Source organism: Lepisosteus platostomus, chromosome 11 (assembly GCF_059453375.1).
Source record: "Lepisosteus platostomus isolate fLepPlt1 chromosome 11, fLepPlt1.hap1, whole genome shotgun sequence".
Lineage (NCBI taxonomy): Eukaryota > Metazoa > Chordata > Actinopteri > Semionotiformes > Lepisosteidae > Lepisosteus > Lepisosteus platostomus.
The window spans coordinates 47,488,100-47,510,524 of NC_142621.1; the positions used below are offsets into that span (position 1 = coordinate 47,488,100).

At 46.0% G+C, this 22,425-nt stretch overlaps 1 protein-coding gene across 3 annotated transcripts in view; it reads right to left on the reverse strand.

Annotated features, from left to right (window-relative positions):
* Positions 1–22,425, reverse strand: part of LOC148652888 (protein kinase C alpha type) — a 193,809-nt gene that overhangs the window by 45,305 nt on the left and 126,079 nt on the right. For 2 of the 3 annotated variants that reach the window (XM_088600129.1, XM_088600131.1), the window contains exons 6-9: positions 9,885–10,041; positions 9,193–9,327; positions 6,871–6,964; positions 2,599–2,628 (exon numbers count right to left, since the gene is read on the reverse strand). In XM_088600129.1, coding sequence (XP_088456255.1) covers positions 2,599–2,628; positions 6,871–6,964; positions 9,193–9,327; positions 9,885–10,041 — 416 coding nt within the window. The remainder of the gene's footprint in view (positions 1–2,598; positions 2,629–6,870; positions 6,965–9,192; positions 9,328–9,884; positions 10,042–22,425) is intronic. The other variant, XM_088600130.1, reaches the window with a different exon arrangement.

Here is a 22,425-nt window from a genome sequence, read left to right on the forward strand (position 1 = left end):
AGACCTGGCAATAAAAAAAATATCTTTATGCTGGTGCATCTTGACAGACCTAATAAGAAATAACAACTTACAAGGAAGGGTCAGCTTTTTGTTTTCATGCTTGACTTGTAAATTACAAAATAAGTGCGCAGTGAAATGCAATTTACTGTCCAGAGATCATCTTGCAATGCCCCACGGCATGTTTTCAGGCAAAGACGAAACACTGTAAATTGTATATCTCCGATAAGGAAGGTGGCTAAGAAGCGTGCTTTCACCAGGAAGATCTGATAATAAGGCTCTCGGCAGCCCGGAGAGAGAGAGGATATTAAAAAGCCGATTCCCACAGATCTGCAAATCTCTTCCCAACACTTCTATGTCATGGAAATGAGACGGTGGGGTTCGCCTTCCGCCCAGTGAAGACAATTAAAAGGTGTTTGTCTACGTATCAACCATTTTTTATTCGATTCCAAGTGATATATCGTACTTGCATATCGCCGTTCTGGTCTGTTGGATTGTCTGTGCAGCTCGTCTGACTGCTGTCAGAATAAAACGGATTAAAAGCAAGTTGTTTGCATGAAATACCTGTTCTTATTCTTACTGTATCTCCTTCTTCTTTATATCGTTACACCTCATCTTGTTACCGATATTCAGTTTTCAGCTCTGGGTTTGAGCTGCTGTAGCACTGTGGGCACAGCGAGAGTGATGCCACAGCACGTTACATCACCATGACCAAAAGGAGAAAGGAAACACGGGGAGACCTCGAAGGCCTGGTTCCAGATTTCACACAGCACATCAGAAAACTGAGGCGGCCTGAGAGAGGACATGAACCCCTCGGGCTACCGGGGAAACTGCAAAGCACAGGCCAGAAATGCACCACGTCCCATTGCAGTCTGAAGAGCAGAGGACTGTGAAATAACAGAAGAAAAGGACATAAAAGTCTGTCTCTACCATTTGTCACCCCTCCCTGCCTAAAACATTGTGACCTGGATTAAAATGTCTCAATTGCATCCAACATGCAGTACGCCTCCAAGAAGCTGCTGCTGGGCACAGCTAGGTTCACCCAATTACAAGCAGCAGCACGCTATGACCATTCACGACCTTGAAGAGTTTCCACAATCCTCCCATGCTTTAGTGGCTGGCTGGCTCCCCTGCCGAGGGTCAGTGCTCCCCTGCGGCGGGCCCAGGCGCTCGATGGGACGAGGAGTGTGCAAGTGCTCCGCTCCGGAATGGGACAGCCTCCCATCGGAGAGCCGGAACGGCCAGCCAAACCCAGCCAGTTTCCAGACCAAACTGGATCTTTAGGCAAAGACCCGGCTGGACATGGGGGAACATGTAGACTCCTCCCAGACAGCTGCTCACGGCCAGAACTGGACCTGGGCCGGCTGCCACAACACCGAGCCACCCTGACCTCCAGCGTACTTAAAGGAAACACCTGGACACCAGCAAAAATCACAACGCCATTCCGACAAATAATCGCATGGATCATTTAATGAGAAACCGTTTGTGCAGTCTGAAAGCAGGTTTGTGGGCATGCTGGCAGCTCTGCATTGAAAAGGGATAGTTCGAGAGGCAGAGTCAAATGTAAACCGCAAACTTCAATGATGTCGCAGACTTAAAAAAAAGCACAGCCTTTCTCGTTTGCCTGTTGCTTAAACTTACTTTTTTGTGTTAGCCAACTTTCAAAACAAACCAAATCTCAACAGCGATGACAGACCTCAGTGGATATCTTTGTCTGGACAGCCAGAGACATGCCTGGCAGTGAACGGTAATGGGTATCGACTCGCTGTGATCAGAGATGGAGACACTTCACTCAATGGCAGGAAGCAGCACACAGAAGCATGCCTGCGCTCGGACTACGCTGGAGAGCATGCCAGAATCCAAAACTTCACCTCTTGCTTTACCTTGCGGTTGCAAACAACGAACAGAAGTTAAAGCAACAGGAGGAAGGCCGTTGTGCAGAAACGAGAGAGACGAACACCGGAGCAGCCAAGAGAGGGGAGGGCTGTGACAGCCGCCCCAGCCTCAAGACGCCCCGGGGCAGTGATGGATGATGGGATGTAGTGACATGGCAGTGTCATGAAGGAGCAGGACTCCCGTGAAACGGTCTGTTCCACTAATTTACTAACAATCACTCCTGGTTTTTCAGCACAGCAGGACAGGACAGCCATCCACAGACTGTCCCAGACAGTTTAACACGCTGGCGTTATGTACAAACTAGTGGACAACTGGCATGAAATAATAAGTAAATTGAATTTTATTTTCACCCCTTCGTTGGCAGAAATCCAAATTGGTCAATTTAGCCATCAGCTGGTACAAAGGAACAGGCACACAGGCTGACTGCTGTCTTGGCCTTTGGGAACATACTGTATCGGTCTTATTCTACAACCTTCGAATAACAAGCCTTCTTAAACACGTGCTTTTGCCCCCTTCGACACTTAACTTCACCCTTCAGGAACTCCCTCAAAGCTTCTGCTTTGTTGTTAGTAAATTGGATCTATTTGTAGTAGCCAGCAACTACGTACAAACAGCACGGAATAGTGCGAGAGGGTATAAAATGTGTGACAACACAGAGAGAGAGCGCAACAGAGAGGAAGAGGAGACGGGCAGACAGAGAGCTACCTTGAGGAAGTGGAAATTAATTTGGCAGTCCTGAAAGAGACAGGAGAGAGAAACTGGAGCATTAGTAAGGAGAGAGCCAGGCGGCCATTTGTCATAAAAGGAGGAGAAGGTGCTGTGGAACAGGAGAGGCAAAGTATTCTCACAATCTGAAAGCGGGTAGGAGAAAAGGCACATTTATGCAGGAAAGAAACAAAAATACCGAAATGAGAAAGGAAAATTTAAAAGGGACATGAAGGCAATAAGGAGATTTCGTGGCATCCATACAAGTTAGAGATCTGGAAAAAGCAAACACTACTTGCAGATCTGTCTTTTACTTTACTTTTGGCCTTGTTATCTGGAAAATACCTTAATAATTTCATTTTGAAACCAGAGCTGTAAGTCACTACCAGTGGGATCACACAGAATTAAGAGAGCATCATGGGTCATTGGGAAAGGAGGGTTAAGGCACAGAAGGTTCTGTTTTTTAGTTGTGGATTTTTATTTAGCTGAAAGGTGCTCTTTGAAGTATACAACTTAAGCATTTTTAAAATAGAAAAACTAATTTAGTGCTGGCTCGATTCTAGAGCTCCAGTTTTCTTTAGATGAAGATGTAACGTTACGAGAACTGAAACTCTTTTGTAATTAATGAAGATGATTGGTGTGAAGAATTTCCTGAGTGCTTTGTGCACATCTGAGCTCACTTCCACAGGAGTCACACAGTACAGAGAACTATGGATCAAAGCAGGAAAATGCAGAATAAAAAGAAATTTCTCTGACTAATGTCATGCTTCACTATGGAAAACGAATCATCAATAATAAATGGGTGAATATAAAATACAGAAATGCCTGTAGTCAGTAAATGAAAAGTTCTAGTGCTGTTTTCATAAGTGTACTGTACTGTATACTGTATACTGTGCAGTAGCTACATCATAACTTTGATTTGTAAACTGCAAATTTCTAAACACAAATTTCATAGAAATAAAAACATGGAAAATGGGCAAGATAAGAAATACTTAGGTACATCAGTACTATGTGTGTGAAAATATCTAATTATTATAGTAGTCAATAGAAAAGCTGCATAATAACACATATTATTTATAGGTATGTTCCAGAAACTCAAAGTACTGTAATAATCAAATGTAATTTAAGCACTTTTAAATCATCTTAAAACTCACTATTATACGCCAGATTTTATTTCTGTTTAATTCATTCTATTACGGTTTTTGTCATTGTGGGTTCCCAGTTCTTTTGGTTTGTTTTATTATGAAGATTTTTTCAAATCCTTGAAATTCTTCATCATAAAAGGCACTAAATAAAATATATATAAAATATTTTTTTCATGTACATTAGGTGTGGAACATAAGGACAGAGTTAAATCTGTACGACCCTTCTTGCTAGTTTCAAATTGTTGATTTTAACTTTGTTTTAACACTCTTCTACCACTTGTACTGAGAAATAATCATACTTAAAGGGTGCTGTCAATTTCTTTTCCTCACTCCCTCCTAACCTTTCCCATCAAGCCTCTGCCTCTAACTCCCTGTAAAGGTAAGACTCGCGACTCCCAGTACAGCTCTCTCAGCAGGCCAAGCACAGGCTGGAGTCTGAAACACCCCGCAGAACAGGAGGACCCGATACTTATCAGAGCCAGATCCAAACACTTCTCCACCGCAATCAAACACAAGTCAATCAGAAATGGGACAATACAGCACCTCCAGACAAAGCAGACACACCGACGACACTGTGAAATTCACGTTCTCGTGGTTGTGAAATCTCGGACGTGTCGCATCATTCTTTTGCAAATAAAGGAAGGGGCATGCTGGGCGCAGGTACAATGGCGAACGCAGTGCCTCAGTGTGTAACACAACACATGAAAAAAAAAAGAGACATGACACAAGTCATTGAGGCAAACTGAGCCAGTCTCATGGCCTCTGGGCTTCTCCAGCCTTCAGCCTTTCCAGAGGACTCGTGCTCTTTGGCGAGGTTAAGTCTCATCTCCTGCTACAGTGAGGTTGGAGGGAGCTTGCCATTGTCCACCGTGCACGCTTTTCCTGGCATAACACGCCTTGCTCCACTCATCCCTGCAGCCCCTGTTCCAGCTCTGCTGCCAGGTACAGCAGGGCTGCTGGAGACTGTGTGTTTCAGGGAATAATAGATCCAGTCACGGACAGGGATGCATTTCCCCAACCCCAGGAAATACTGCATGCAGAAGGTGAAAAAATAACAACTGTCTTTGATACTCCAGACTTTCTTTCTGGCACAAAACCGAAGGAGTAGGACAAGTATCGGGTCGGGGTTGTAAGCCATGTTTGGACATTATGGTCCACCTAGTGACTATTCTCTGAGCTGAGTGGTGGCCAGAAATGCAGTCATTAAAGAAACGGAGTGCAAGGCTTGATCAACCAATGAAACCGGGAACGCTCGGCCTTGGTCAGAGCTCTCTGTTTAGTGCTTCAGGCGGCAAGAGCTCCAGCTCTCTGTTGCCGGCAGCATGGGATAATCGCATCTGCTGAGCGTGCAGCTCACTGGGGAGGGACACTGCTTCCCTGGCAACACGGCCGCACGACTGTCCTATTCCAGCAGGGGGCAGAGACACGCTAGTCCAGGTAGACCGACGTGGACCCCCGCAGCCGAGTCGAAATGGGGGAGCCCCTTCTTGAATTGCCAGGCCGCGTGGCAGAAGGCGGCTCAGGCCGGCAGCATCGTCATGGCAACGTTGTGGCCCGTTGCGGATGAGGAGCCGCGGTCTTGGGCGTGCCAGTGGCCGCTCTGCCATCGAGCCGATGATGTCATCACACCCTTAACGGGCGGTCTGTACCAACAACAGGAACACTGGCCGTTGCAACACCTTAGAACTTAAAGGGGCTGGGAAATGAAAGATCTGTGAAAATGACACAATATGTGGCTACAGAGGACTGTGCACGAGCATCTGAGAAACAAACGGAATAAAACAAAGAGCCTGGAGCCTTGAAATACCTGTGTTGCCTGCCCTCTTCCCCTCTGAATAAATCATAGCTATTTTACTCTGTTGCGCTGACCTGTGGGTTATTTCAGTACCCACAAATCAGAACAGCAAAGGTGACTACTGTTGTTTAGCATTACCAACCCACATACAGCTGGTTTTGAGGAAATATTTATATTGCTGCTGTACATAACAGGCAAGATGTTGCTGGTAACAGACCTTTCCCTGTTCCCTGCTAGACGTACAGTATCTGCAAGCGCCAGGGGTTCACTCTGAAGGAGCAGGAGGGAGGGAGGGGGAAAGGCTCCAGGTGAAGGATTACTGTGCTGGTTCCCCACGTCCTGCCCAGGATTCTGCTGTGGACCTCCCGGGCCTCCTCTATAATCCCCTCGGCTCCCGTCTTACAGGTGCAGCCGTGCGGTCCGGCTCCTCAGACTGCCAGATGATGAGTGTGTGGAACTGAAGGACCCATTACCTTTAATGAGACAATTTCACCTCCTGTTGCCCTGGCAACCAGATGTGCAGAACTCTCATTACCTCATCCGCTCAAGACTTTTAAATAGTCTCAAGAGAAAGCCATCAGCACGTCCTCGCTCAGCACCAATCCTTCTTAATTATTTATTTATCCATCTCCAAAAGCATGACTGTTCGCAATCCGATGAAAGGACAAAGGTTACGCACCAAATGTTTCTGGCACTCGCGTCTCATGAACGTGTCCCGTGACCAATGTTGATACGATTCATTTTGAAATGAGTCTGACAGAGGGTGACCCCTGACTCCGTGTTCAATGAGGATTTGAGTTATTTTAGCACTTTCAGACAGGAAAGGGATTTGAAAACCGCATTTTAACTTAAAAAAATGTTTCTGTAAATTAAGCACCACAGCTGTGGTAGGATAAATATCACTGCTGGATGAATAATGATGCTTAATCTTAAAAATAACAATATTGCTCTCTGTATTTTGTTCTAAACTGTTTATTCTAAAGCATATAAAATAAATCTTATCTCGTGTGAAGGGTGTCTCTAAAATCCCAGCATTGGTCAACTACAGCCCAGTTTCACTGCCAACATGAAGACCTCTTACACTGCACAGATTTTTAAAAGCAAATGGCCCTGAATATCCTGCGATTGTGTAGCTGTTAGATACAACACCCAGCTGGACCTACTAAAGAACTGAAAGTATGAAACAAAGGAACCGTGTGTTTTGTCCTGGCTCAAGCACTGCTGTGCAGGCTGGAGCAAACAGTACTGCTGTTCACCCCTCGTGCAGTTTCCTCTGCGGCTGCTCGCTTTTGACCATCTTGACAATCAAGCTGCCACTGAACCTCCCCTCACCTCAAACTTCTGCCTCATCTCCGTGTTGCCATCCTCCGCGTCTGGAATGGGCACGTTGTAGTACTCGCCTTCCTCCTGGTTGAGCATCTTGTACCTGAGGGGAATTAAAAAAAGAAAGCTGAGGAGGTTTCTCCGCAGTGTCATGCGGGAGATGACCAGAGAGGGCAAGCTTGGGCGTGAGAGGACACACAAATACAAGACAGCGCTCCAGACACCAGTATGACGGACACGCAACACCCTGGTCTAATCGACTGGATTGAATATGATAAGAAACGAGGAGCAAGAATACAGATCAAAGAATCAGGACACATCGTCAGTACGAAAATGGCTCTGTCAAAAGGAATACGATATGGAGTTAGTTCCAGGTATGACCAGGCTCTATCACAACCCTGGCAGTGTCGATTCACAGGCCCAATTCGTCTCTGGACAGCTTGGGCAGGCAAGCTGGGAACAGGTCCCTCCAGTGGAAGGCGCTGGTGAGCCAGTCCACCGAGAATTCACTGGACTCAAGTCAGGAGAGAAAGCTGGCTGGGTTGAGGCCTCAGCAATGTCCTGATGAATCCCAGCTCTGTGTGGTCTTGCACATCGGATAGTTACAGACTGACTTGGGAATGGGAAACTGTGAGCTCAAAGGCTCACCCACAGCATTGCTGAGAAGTAAGGTTGCCCTCATCAAAAATGTTCAATAAAGCTCGAACCAGGTGGCTGTCAGCATCATGCTCACCCCCAACGTTTCCACACTTCGTCTTCATCATCGCCGTGTCATGCCAAAGCAGTATGCACTGGAAAACGACATACTACCCCCTCGCTCTGGCTCCACCAGATGTCTCTCTGCTGTTAGGATGTTCCCCCAAAAGGCCCCTTGAGCACGCAGATCACTTAAAGACGATGAGCTGGTCACCGTGCTGAGGTGCATATTATTCCACCTGGGGCTGTTGCAGTCTGCACGCTCCAGGTGAGGGTCCTGGGCGGAGGTGGAGACCCCGCTGGCTAACTTGATTCTCCGGACCGTTGTTGAACAGGAAATATCACTCAAGGCACTTGGCTGCCTTGCCAGAAAATCATGTTTTTTCTTAAAATACATGACTTGATATTATTATTATACCAAGGAATATGATTATTTTATTTTTCAAGGAAAAGGACTACTTAATCAATTAACATCCTAATGACTCAAAATTTGACAATGTGCCCAATGATACAAAACCTAGAGTACTTGGTTTTCTCTTTACATCAGCACGTAACAGTTTACGAACAAGCAGTCTCTAAGATGTGCGCAACACTACAGAAGGCTTTATCTTGAAAACTGCATGCTGATGGCCAGTGTTTCACTTCACATCTGTGGGCTTGTCAACAAGGTGAATTCTGCTTCATCTTTTCCAAATATTTTAAAACACAATTGAATTGTGCCTCATGCCTCTTTTTATAATTGAAAAAGAAATGCTGCATTCTGTGGGATTTTGTCTCACTTGTTTAAACAAAGTTCTGGTCATTATTATCATGCTCATCTGATTCTTTCCCTAACTGGGAGCCCCAGAGCTGTCCAGCAGCAGGCTGGCAGGGCGGGGCTCAGGTCAGGCCTGCCAATCACAGTAGTCTTGAGTCACAGGTCAATACAGCAGCTGTTTCTAAACACAGCTGTGGTGGCCACTCTCCGCAAGCCACAGACAGAGATCTCATTTGGTTTTTATCTCCCTATGATTCCAAATTTCCAAAGTGCCCTGCTGGTGCCAACCAAAAATGTGGGCTTGTAAACTGGCATTTTCAAAAATGCCAATTCAGGATGCTTGCAAACAGAAGGCTGTGGCAAGAACCACATTTCACCTCCTGCAAATTCAACTTCCGAGATATTTTATTCACCTTCCTTCATGCAGACGTGTGTCGCTAGCAGCTTTCGGCCTCTCGGCTAATGTGAGCTCTCGTTAAACAATTCTTATGACTGATGTTACCTTCATTTGCCAGAGTTAACGGAAGTGATCACAGGTTTATGTCGACGGGGGTGCCTTTAATTCCTCATCATCTGAATATTCAGAAAGTCTCACATTACTTATTTAGACTAACAGTAAAATAGAACTGAGGTTGATATTCTGACCTAAAGGTGCTGTTTAAGCTGCTATCTTTCACCAATACCGGGGCGCGCTGTGGAGAGGAAAGCACTGATGTGTGTAGCTTTGACCTCCTCAGTCCCAGAAGCCATGTGAAAGGACCAGACATGCACCGTAACAACAAAAGCCTCTCATGGGAACAGAGCTCCACCTAAAGGTTCCAGACAGGAGGGTTTGAACGGGGAAATGAAATACGCAGGAGACGGGCAAGGCTCTTTACCAGCCGCAGACCGGAGACTTTATGAGCTCCGAGACGCCGAAGGACATGGACCCCATGAAGTCGTTCCTGGTGGTCCTGTCCCAGTCCCACACTTCCACAGACAGCCGCCGGTCCTTGTCGCTGGGCTTCAGCTTGCTGCAAACAAAGAGCACAAGAGCTCAGGGAGCGTTCCGTAGTCCGGCTGGTCCCGAGCCCCCCCTCCCCGGCTCACTAACCCCCGCCGAGGAGTGAAGGGTGCACGAACATTGCAGAACGATGACCATGCCCCCTCGCCATCTCCCCGCTCTGTAGACCCACGTTCTCTGGCTCCTCAGTCAGAATCTGGTCTCGTTCTCCAGTGATCCCCACGGCGAGATGAGGAATTCACCTCCCTCGCCCTGCCGGCAATGATGCCAGCAACATTGGTGCTGCAGGTCCAATGCACCGAGCTGGCCCACCATGCTGCATATGACTACAGCGATATCTCAAGTTCCTTTACTCAAGCCTGCTCCAGTGGATGGAGCACAAGCAGAGCAAAGTGCAAAGCACACGTGTGTGGTCATCACGGGCATGGCTTGTAAAGGCCACAGGCTGGCTGTGGCTCCAGGTCACAGAGCGTGAGAGCTGCATGAACTTTATTTGCAAGCATAAGAGTGAGTGGAGCAGGACGGCTCAGGAGGACACACCCCCTGGCCGAGGTTGGACCCACTTACAAGGTGAAGGACTCGTTCCAGTTGGGGTTGAGTGAAGAGCGAATGGTTCTCGTTTTCTGTTTGGTTTCGTTTTTGGGATCCGGGATCAGCTTCAGCTTGACATAGGGGTCTGACAGCCCATTGGGGTCCATCGGAATCAGGTTTCTTGCTTCGCCCACTGGAGTAAAAAAAATAAACCAACACCAGAGGAAAATGGTTATTCACGCGAGACGATAGCGCACAATGAGGGCAACGCCAGGCAAGCCTATTTCAAGACCTTAACTGTAAAATTCACTGATCTAAATGCTGTTTTTGCACTCAGCATGCATTCATTTAGGCATACGGTGCTACGTGCTTTCACCTCGCGTGCAGGCAATATTAATGACAGGATCTTCTTTGGAAGACTGGCATATTGTAACTGGCATTGTTACCATCAACCCTCCTGCACCCCGCCCATTACCCCCCATTCCACACCCACTCCAGATCACCACTCCACACCCCCGGTGTCTTCCTCCTACACACAGTAGAGATTCACCAACTGGGGCTTTGCTGTACTGTAGCTCAGACACAAGCCAACGCGCTCAGGCAAAGAAGCCTCTGCATCATCACAGAGCTTTATTAAACAATTACAAAACATAGAGCCCTGTATAATTAGACTTGCAAGTATTGAAATAAAAACATATTGAAAAAACAGCTTTCGCTTTGGGCTCGGTTGACAGCAGCTCATTAGGACATTCGTTTTGCTGATGAAATGTTTTCAGTACAGCATTGTGCCTATCCACATAAAACTAAACAGATGGTACACTTGGCTTAGTTCATGTGTATGCCCACACCTTTCCTAAATTAAAAGTAGAATTAATTTTCAAAAGAGTAACATTAATTTTATTTTTTCTAAACCTGAATAAATAACCTGTTTTTTTACATAAAAAATGAACAGTGCTGCGTTAATTGTTCAGCTCTTTTCTTTATCCATGGATCAAACTACTTCTTCCTACATCATTAATGAAGGAAACACAATATTCATGGACAAATTCTGAGAAGTCCTCTTGTTTTTATGTTACTGCAAAGAAAACTGCACATTTGCCATTGTGCTGACAGTCCATCAACTGAGCACGAGACAACTCCTGGAGAAGATGTACAGTAGTCTTGGTGGATTGTGTGATAGATTGTTTTGAAGCCAGTTGCCATGAATAATTCAGTAACAGCTGGATTAAATGAATACGATAAGCTTGTTCAGATCATTGCAGTCTGTCAAAAGGCCACCCATCCTTCACAAACTTGTTTTAAGCTTCTCATGTTTGCCTTCTATAAGGCTTGTTATCTTCAGCACAACAGTTCTTACATTTATACATTTATTGCCTCTACAGCCCCCAGAACTGTAGGCTCTGCAGACGCCAGCAAGTTACCACCTCATTACCAACAAGGGGCAAGTTCCCCCGAAAACAGAGGACTAAATGCACGGGCACAAAGAGCAGGCAACCTGCATGGCGCTGTCATGTGGGCACTGGCCTCATCATTGTCACACAGGGGCATTTCCAGCATCTTCGAGCTGCACCGTGGATTATAACAGGCTGTGCCCAGAACTGGAACATTCAAATTAGCATTTGATTGGAGAACCGAAGACACATATACAGTAGTTGGCGACACTTGATTTCCTACATTGCAACGTCACTTCAGTCTGAAGGGAAAGCGCTGAAGAGTGAAAAATTGAGGAGCAGCAGGATCTCTTGTCGGGTAATTCAAGTCATAATCGGATATCACATGAATGATCTCCTTTTTTTTTCCAGAAGAATAAAAAGCACAGAATTTCAGCATTGTGTACTCTGCCCTCCAAGATACATTTGCAAGGGCTGCAGGTTGCCAAGTTACATCAGAACAAATTAAAATACAGTCTGATGAGCCCTGTGCAAATAGGCTATTAACCTGAACTTTTTGCACCAGTAGCAGTGGCTGACATTTCAGCTAATCAGCTTTGGACTAAAAAGATGTACTATGCTGTCAGTTCTCTAAAGCTGGGGGTAGCGTACAGAAGGCCAATGAACGTTTAGTTACCTAACACTCCCTGGCAAACACCTGTCACATAGCTCCACTACAAGGAGCTGCCTTTGGAACCTGGAAAGTTTTTACAATCCCAGAATTCCCACTGCAGTGTGGTTAAGGTGATATATAATCCATTCACTTTCTCCCTCCTGTGCTGCCACGATTCCGAACGTTCTCTTCCGAGGGGAATAAAAAGCTCCTGAAAGATGAGTCGAAAAATCAACCAGTTTCTATTGATTTTGAAATACAACATTCTGTACAGTGACAGAAGGTCTCCTAACAAGCTCAGGCATCACTCAACCCTGAACCAGCAAGAGATTACAGAAACCTCCTCTGCTAAATGAATGCACAAACTGAGTAACGCCATAATGGCATCCCAGCAGGTTCACAGATAATAAGGCTGTGCAGCCAACAAAATGCTCCATTTCTCCTGTGTCAGGCAATAGGTCTTGCGTTAAAGAGGGGCTATTTCATGGTCCTGGCACATCAGAGCTCTCACGCTGAGCATCAGTGTGTACCGATAACCAGAGACAGACTCCAAAGTGAGTGGAGGTGTCATCTCTTAAAACCAAGGACTCTCTCTTTCCTGGGTCCTGGAGAGGAGGCCAGCTGATCCTCCTTCCACCTGGCTGTGAGTCCAATCCAGCACGATGACACAGAGCAACAAACCTCATCCTGAAAATATTTCTTCTCCCTAAAAATATAGATGTACATATCGATTTTCCCACAGATTTTTACTCTCGGTTGTCACACTGTATCAATTCAGTCCACTACATAAATTTATAGTCACAGTAAAGTATACATTTATATAAAAAGCCTCCAGTACATATTAGTTGCAAACAAACCATTATCTGGAAACCACACAAAATAGTTTGACGCCACATAAAAATACACAAGTTGCCACAATTTTAGTTTAAGATATCATCTAAGATTTTTGCTTTTGATTTTTTTTCTAGAGGTGGAAAAAAATTATATTCAAGAAGTTTTCCTTTATCGCAACAAATCTATAAAACGAGCGAAACATTTTCAAGCTGTGCCGGCAAACACAGCTTTGCCTTTGAAACGTACAGTATACTGTGCAGTGAGGCTGTGAATACTGCATAACCCGCTCCAACATGCAGAGCGTAACTCTGCTATCAACTGCCCAACTGGTGGGGGGATTTCAAAAAGCTATTTACACGGAAAGTGAATTCCGGAGTAGCTGTGATCGTTTCCTCAACAAGAGGGTCCCTGCGCACCTGAAGGCCGGTGAGGCTTGGCAGCTTTCATTAGAGCTGTCTTGTTATATTGCTTAGTTTTGGGGGGCTTGGTGGGAGCATAGCTGTGAGTGAAAGGGGACATCATGGGGAGACAGCCTCGAGACCTGACCTGTTTAGCATGTATGAGGAGCAATAGCTGCATCCACTGGGAAGCGCAGCTCAGTCAGGAGAGCCGCCAGATCTAGTGCTCTCCTGAGAACATCACTGCAGCCGCTGTCAGAGTGGCGAAACCGGTAAGCGTCAGCGGGCTGGTGACTTTTAAAACCCTGGCACAGTTTTAGGAAGGACAAACATGCTGTCTGCGAAAAAATACCACTGTTTCCAGTTAGGGGTGCGGGATAGAAACATCCTAAAACAAAAGTACAATGAATAGGTGCCGATAAAAACAAATGAAATGCTGTGCTCTCTCTAAAAAAAACCCTTAAAATCTACAGTCAGTGTTTTGGCTTCAATTCACTGTTGTGGTCATTTTAAAAGGACAAAAACCCCACAGTGAGTACATCGCTATGAAGACGAGAATGGTTTTAGCTGTTGCTATAACACGACTGTCCATTAGGTGGAACCAGAGACCCCCTCCTGTTTCTTTCGCCCAAGAAGGGAGACCAGTTAAACAGCAACAAGCTGTCTCTCTCCCTGCAGCGCACTGGGCCACATTTCCCAGCACAGCCTGAACACCGCCTTGTGCCATGACTCTCCTGGGCGATGGTGTTGCAGTGCGTGTTCCAGGGATAAGCACACAAGGAAGGGTGCAGAAGCCCTGTCGCGGCCTCCAACCTCTCGCCTGCTCCCTCTGAAGTTGGCACGACACTCCCCCATGATCCAGACTCTCTGGGATACAGCACAGCGAGGAGCTTTTTCTCTGCTGCCTGCTGTTGCTTAGATACACAATCCAGAAGAACGCAGCCTCCTTTTTACTCTGGGCTTGATTTAGAAAAATAAAACCACCATAAATAGCTTGGCACTTTGTACCCTCAAGGATTCTGCCCATTGTGTTGATATGGAGAACAAACACAACAGCAACACACAACTAGAGGAACAGCTGCCAGAATAACCAAGGCAGTGTGGTGTGCAGGGGAGGGGCAGGGCACTTTCTCAGAATCTTGCCTTGTTTTGCAAGAGCAGCCTTTAGTGAAACATGCACAGGATTAGTTGGAGACAGGCGTTTTCTCCAGTGCTGAGCAATAAACTGCTATTGCCTTTCTGCTCTTCTCCCAGCATTCAACACCGCAATGAAACACGTCTGTTGTCTCCTTTCTTGGGGTGGCTCATGCTCAAGGACACAGCTCCTAGGAGAGTGTCTACAGTTTGGTGTGACAGCCTTCTACCTGCGTCAAGTTCTTAGCACCAAACAGCAAGGTATGGTTTTAAAACTGTCCATAAAATTACAGAAAAATACCAGTGCATTGGAGAGGAATTAAGGACATTCTAACTGCTATGATGGAGGCGGACTCCTGTTGCGGTTGAGTGATGGAGTGTGGCGTGGCACCCAACCCTCAGGCGTTTATTCAGCCCCGCTGGCAGGGGAAAAGAGAAGCAGGTTTGTGTCCACAGCAAAAATGGGAATTTGTAGGCTGGTAGAAGCAAAGCTGCTGTGCTGATGGCCCTGTGATCCAGGCCTGCAGCCGCAGCCCAGCTCCAGTCCGCTCAGTGCAGATCTGATAAGGGCCCCTATTCCAGGATCTGCCCAGGAAGTGCAAACCAGAGCAACCCAGCGTCACGATTCACAGACTGAGGAGACAGGCATCGCCACTGAGAAAATGTTGACACACTGGCTGTTTCACAAGAGCTGCTCTTCTGCTGTGAAAAGGCATTCTACGAACTACATGGTGTAGATACTGGATTTATCGCTTGCAACGAACAATATTAGCTGCAGTTCAATATTCAGGCTCAGCAGTCAGTCCAGTGAGTCCAGTCACATTAAAAAGGTCAGTGTTGCTTTGGTGACAGGTGACAGGTTTTCGTCTCATTTTTGTCCTCAGACATAGAAAAAAAAACATTCCATACAACTACAGTGTAATGCAGTATTTCACAGTGGCCAACAGAGCAGACTCCGTAACATCAAAAGACACACAGCACAGTTTATCTAAACCTCATTTGTGTGCACAGTAATCCTGTTTAGAACCCTCCAAAAATGTTCGATTCTTTTAGTGCAAATTGGGAATTTGAAATCCAAGATGATCATTTAAGGCAGTCATTGGCAGTGAACCAATGGAGCAGAGCAAAGGACACTGGAACCACCAGGGCATGCCAGTGCAGAACCAGACTGTACACCGAGCAAGAAAATGAATCTGATGAAACAAAAATGAAGACGCCACCATGCGGCATTTTCTGAAAGTTTGCAAATAGTAGAACCTGTTTTTCTAGATGGATATCCTGGAAGCAGGGACTGCAGCTGAGATTGGACGACTTTCAGACTCGTGACCTGCCAGTACGGGAGGGAGGGAGGATCGGAGGATCAGAGGATCAGGGGGTGACTGAGCCAAAGGTCAGAGAGAGCTCCTGAGACAACGGGGCAAAAAGAGCAAAGCAAAAACCAGGGAATGGTTAGAAGACGCAGCTGGAAGATTCCAGCACGTCCACTCCAAACGAGTGTTAGCCTTTCCTCCGAGACGAAATGAGCACACCTGGAATCGTGCTGATGTGGGAGGGTGTGCTGGCCTGCAGAGAGACAGATGTATTTGCTTTTCAGCCTGATGGAGCTTTTTTATCTCTGATGGGCAGAACAGGCAAACCTGTCACCACGGTCACTACAGAGCCCAGAAACTCTCAGGACACTAGCACAGAAAGGAGGGCAATATACTGTAATCATGGAATTTAAAAGACTGGGACATAAAAATAGAAGACCACCATAATTACGGACTGTTGTTGAGAGGGGAGAAAAACAAACTTCTTGATGACAAACTGTGTAATTCCTCTTCACTGTTTGTTTGAAACTGCATTGATATCAAGTCCCCACCTTTTTACAGCTGCCAGTAGAGAACAAGCAAATATTTTTCCAACAGGGATTGGTGCTCTGTCCCTCCTGGCACAAGCCTTGATGTTATAAATGCATGAACCAGGCACTCAGCATCAGATATTGATAAATGCCTAATGCAGGCAATACTTCTAGTGTGAAAGAAAGACGTCTCAATCAGATTTTCCAAAGACAGGAGAGGATCAAGTGTGGCTCCCAGATCCCTAGGTGGGGCTGACGTGTGAAAGGGGAAGCCATCAGCCAATACTGTGAAGCTCTCCAGCTTTTCTAGCTGACATTTGCTGCCCACCTGCACAATTTCTGTTTTGTCACTATTTAGCTTCAGGGAATTTGATGTCAACCAAGCAAACAAGATAAGTGACTGAGGTCGGAGACCAGAGGGGGAAGAGGTTTTAACATACTGTAAATCTGAGCATCATCCACATAACACTGAACCTGAAGACCGTGTTTGCGTATAATTTGGCCGAGAGGTAGCATATAAATAAATAAAGCAAAGAGTCCAAGACTGAGCCCTGAGGCACACTGGGATTGACTGGGGCCATGGGGGACTTGTGAGAAACAAGGGAGACAAAATGCCGCCTGCCAGTCAGATAACAGCAAAACCAGATAAAGACAGTACCACTGTGTTTTTCAGCTTCAGTTTCAAGTTTTTATTTCAGTTACAAAATACAACGGTTAAAGCTCCAACATGTGCAAGAGCCGGGAACAAACATTTCAGGTTCATCTTATTGTCATGATGTCAATGAAGGGCTTGATTGAGTAACTGAGAGCCCGGATGGAACAAAAGCCAGCAGGTGTGTGGGTCAACAGGACCAGGACTGGACACCACTGCCCTGTACGCAGCCCAGAGGGAGCTCAGTCCTTCGTGCAACCCCAAACTGACCTGACCTCCAGTCACAGCAAGTCAGGGCTTTCCAAGTCCACATAGTACAGATGCCACAGCCAGTGAAAATGTGCACTCAGCCGAAAGTAGGATTTCCCAAGAGGAGCAGCACAACTAACTTGTAAGGAACTGTGTACGCTTACGGCGTTTTATAATGTCAGAAACAAAAGACTTCCCTATAAGAACCTCAACCTAAACTTTAAAGGTTCCCTGAGAACAAGTTTTTATTTGCAGTCTGTAAAGTTTATTGCCAGCAAATATTGTGATAGAAGCAGGAGGTTCCACAGAACTCGATGACTCAGACTGGTGGCATTTCAGAGCCCTGTTGAAGGCACTCCACATCACTGTACAAGACTTGGGATAATGGGAGATTTCCAACAGCACCCCCTCCAAAATTTCAGCTGTCTTGTCCCTAATCTGCCCTTAATTCCTCTTTAATGCAGCAAGGTGTCTTTCTTTATCTGAAGGGTTCAAGAGCACAGAGCAGATGATTTCCCCAAGGAGTCTCCATGCTGTTCATTTCGACTTGAGCAGCTACAGGGAAGACATACCTCTGGCAGGCTCTTCCTGAGACACCGGCCTTTTCGTGACTGGCACCCAATAACAAGCAGGCACCAGGCTAAGATGTGGAGAGATATGTAAAGGCAGAAAGACAGAAAATCTATAGCAGAGGAGGAGGGATCTGCATTGAATTCTGCCTCCAGAGAAGTACTGTAGCTTATTTTCTGATGATTTTTTCCAGGTCTAAACTTTACTGTCTGACCTCAACTTAAGAGCACTGTTCTTCCCCGAGACAGAAAACTGTAAGATGTCAATGATAAGCAGAGGAGCTCTGGTGTATGTCATATGAAATGCAGTTGTTTCTGCTCAGACTATTTTTGTGGTATTCAGTTGTTCTTAAAAAAGTCTAAGCACTATTTCTTTGGGACTGGGAGGCATTGTGAATCCTGGGCAAAGACACAACAAAACATAGACGTTTCTGCTCACGATTAGCTGCAGTTGTTGTAATCTAATTCTTTGCTCATTCAATTTGGAACTGTTTAAAAACAGGACAATGTCCTTCTAATGCAAATAATCAGCTCAATGAAGAGAATAAAATCAAGATTAGAATCAAAATAAGGGGTATTTGGCCCTGGAGTACCGGAGGAGACCTGCCTCTGGAAAAGCTGGGTGTTTCGAGAGCCCTTATTTAAAAAAAAATATATTCTTTATTTGTTTATAATCACAGTATAAAATCTAAGGTTTAAAAATGATGCTTGTTGTTTAAATGAAAAGCAAATCTTATTTTTGACGTTGCGAATTAAAAGGGGGCAACCCTAAGCCTACTTAAACCCCTTTAAAAGTAAGCTGTGGCACTCCTCGGCCATAAGGAAGACCTGCATCTGAGTCAAGAGGTCAAATTAACCCATTTCACTATGGACAGCTGGAGCAGGAAAAAAAACCATTCGACGGAAAGCATTGATGCGACGTGTTACTGAAAACAATGCAGTTGTTTTTTTCTTGGTTTTGTGTTTTTCTTTTGGTCTATAAGTTGTGGCAGCTGTCAGAAATATAAGGCTGGTTGTTATGGTGACGTCTCAATGCAGGCAGAGACGCAGCGACAGAAAAGAGGTGCGCTCTTCCAGGGCGAGGGGAGGCGTGGGTTAGGACAGCACCTCACTGCTGGAGATGGCCTTGAGCTGGGCCGCAGCAATAAGTCATGGGAGCAACAGGAAGAACTTAAATACACACCTCTAAGAGCAAAAGAGGAGCAGTCTGTCCTATTCATATGTGTGAAGAATTTCGTTCCCTTTATTTTACTCTTGTGGGAACTGAAGTACTGCAACCTGCCGATTCCTGAGAATATTACCTGTGAAGCAGCACCTATTTCTGCCATCTTTAGTTACTTATCCTCAGACGTATTTTGTTAATGAAGGAGAGTGATATTGAGAGAACCAGTGAGAGAAGCAGTGTATGGGGAATACATCGCCCCTGTGCTCTAGCTAATCCCCTCTTAAGCCACAAAGAATCGTTTAAAGTTGCTCGCCTGTTTTAAAATGTGCATTGGCAAATTACGTGCAAATTAGGACATTTGATTTCTTATCAAACCATGACCTCTGTTACAAGCCGGGGAGATATAATTCCATTAAAGCTTATCGCAAGAGAGAAGCACCCATCCCTGGCAGCTCAGCAAATAATAGAGATCACCCTGCCTCTTTTACACTCTCTCCCACATTGATCAAAGTCTGCTGTCTTGCCCACAGTTGGGGCTTCAACAATAGAATGCATTAGCCCAGGGACACTGGGGACCACGGACGGTGCCGATTTCCTGCTCTGTGTTAATGACCATTTCATGTCACTGCATTGTGTGCAGCTGCAAGTGGTAAGGATGTCATTGACGTACTGTATATCAGCTAGCGAGAACGACCGAGACTCACCCTTCTCATTTGTTCAATACTGACAAAGTCCACGACAAAAGAGAGCCAAGACGCTTGTGGGCAGGCAGCTATAAATGACCAATCTATAATTTGGGTGGCGAGAGCACTGCTGATCAGTTTCCTTTATAATGAACACCATCAATTCATCCGGCTCCCTCTGCACAATGAGGCTGGAAGTAATGGGAATTTGGACACTGCTCAGAAGGTTCATTTGTCATACGTAACAGACGCCATACATGTGCTGGTGACCTTCTGAAACCTTTGCAGTGGTGTAAGTGGTAGGAGCTTGATAAAGATCAAATGTAACAGTCAAATCGTGGTAAAAGCAGAGTAAAGTACAGTAAAGCACCATCACATTATGGTAAAAGCAAAGTAGTGGAGCAAAGTGAAGTTGTAGTTAAAGCAGTTAAAAGCGAGAAAGTAAAAATATCCATGCATGTAAAAAGCACAGAAAACTGCAAGACAAGACAAGACAGTATATTTACTGAGGGAGAATTTCACAAGGGCTTTTACAAGATTTTACTCTTCTTATCTTAGCTCTCAGGAACATTTTCTTCTGCCTTAACAGTAAGAATGCGTGCTCATAAAAGCGAACAAAAATGAAACAAATGTTCAACTCAATTTGGTCTCTGTTCTGTGCCAGTTTGCTCTCTTTTGTTACGACTGTGGGAGCAGTTTGGCAGCTGCATGAATATGAAAATAACTGCGACCTTCCTTCCCCAGAAGTGAGCCCAGTGTGTCAGGGCGCCCTGCTGTGGCTGCTCGGCTGGGCTGTCACTGGTCCTGCTCAGAGGCTGACAGCCCCGAGTTCTCCTCCTGACGTGATGACAGTCCCACTGGACTTCATCGCGCAGGCTGCCCTGTTCTGGGAGAGAGCCTTCCAAACCCCTCCTTCTCCCCCCCGGACAGCGGGCATCAAAGGGGGCAGCAGCGCGTGACCCCAGCTGCCAGATCCCTGGCAGCGAGAGTGTGTGACGGCTCCCAGCCTCAGAGCCGCACACCAGCTGCCTGCTCCTCCTCGCTCACGGCCAGGAGCTGCAGGAGCCCCAGAAACCCTGCACCTCGAAATGAGCCTGTTAATATTAACGAATGGCAATTTAGGCACAGCTCTGTGATACCATTAAACATTCATGAAGAAGGAAGAAGCTGTAAAAGATGAAGAAGAGGAGGATACGGCAAATTCCTGTCAGAGGCTAAACAAGCTTTGAAAAGAGTCAGGCCTGTCTGGTTCTTTTTCTACCGTTTTGGCCTTATCACAGGAAATGGCAGTCTGCCACACTATGACCTACACGATTACACTGTGAAAAGACAAGAACAGAAGAAGTCAACCTAATGTGAGCAGGATGAAGCCATTGCAGGCTAATAGGAATTCATTTATTATCAGATGAACAGGAACTCATTCCAGAGGGACACTCTGAAAGCTTTAGGGTAGTGCAGAAAGAAACCATCATATATGGAAAGCAATTTCTTTGCACTGTGCAAACTCTGCCTTAGACTTGCACATCAACCGCAACGAAGAAATAATGAATCAAAAGGATTTTGATCAATTATACATTTTCTGTCAGGGTTAAATCTCGGCTTCAGGCCACCTTAATAATCAGGAACGATAAACTCTCTCTGTCTGTTAAAATTGTCTTCCTTCTATCTGAAGCCTTCAGGCGGAGGGTGTGCAATTTGAAATTGCCTGGTGGGGAGACGTCCTGACTCCGTCTGGGCCCTGGGGTCTCGCCCTGCTGCAGCTCAGTCAGGCGAAATTGAAAGAGCAATAATTACAGAACGAGTGGCTGCAGTTTCCTCCCGCTACAGCGACAGGAAGGGGGCTCCTGGGGAACACAGCGAGCACCTTCCCTTGAACTGCGATGATGTCGTGCTCCCGGAAGAAGCGACAAGCGGCATGGAGAGACGGCAAGCAGAGCAGCCCGCTCTGCAGAGTGACAGCAGGGCCCCCAATATTGCATTATTGGAATAAAGACCTTACTCAGGTGAGGACTCTCTCTTGTGGCTTCCTTGACAAATAGATTTCCATAACACAGGCTGCTCCTCCCAGGGATAAAGGGAGACGGAAGAGCTGTACCTGCTGGCACCCCCTACTGGGCGGGCATGCATTAACCTCTCCAGTCCTCGCACCTTTGGCACCTTCCAAGCCTTTCAAGTCCACCACAGCCAGGTGCATCTTCAAGATGGGACAGTGATGCACTTGCGGACGCTCATTTGAGCTCTGTGCAGCCACAGTGCTCAGCATCAAGCATTCAGTGCACGCTATGAGCCGGGCTGCTGCCTCCAGCCATCTGGCACAGCGCTGTGAACCCCTTCTCCTGCAGGTTGTAAGTCACTCGGGATACAAAGTCACATCCATCTGATGTCATGTTAATAGGCAGGGCCTGGGGCCCTACACTGCCAGCGCATGATATCTCCCGCAGCAGGCAATAACAGTATTACCCCTGTCAGGTGGAATAGACAGCTAAAGAGCAATTTCTGATACCAGTCCCAACAGGGATTCAGTGCAACAAAATACCTAACATGCCTACTGTATAACGGCCAGCTCCCTCTGTAAGGTCCTGAACCTCAAACATTATTGTGAAATTACAGCACTACCCTGTCTTTAATGGATGCTTGGCACCATGGAATCAGAACATCAGTAAGGCCACAGATGGGTGAAGGACATTCAGCTTATTGACCTCATCTACTTCTCTTTCTCTACAGTCACATAGTCAGCATGTTGTACTGGGAACAGACCCTTAAGCACACATATCCCCTTACACACCTCAGGTGCCCTTACCTGCATGCTTTGGGGAGTGGTGTGAGGAAACCAGAGCATGCAGAAAAACAATTCAATTCTCTGAATAATTGAAACCTTAACAGACCTAATGATAAATGGATTTATTCTGAACTCTTTTAATTGTTTTCAGTTCCTAAACATGTTTTTAACTACGGAGATTTTTAACTTCACATCCCCAACCTTTGAGTAGGAAAGAAAGTTGCAAAGGTT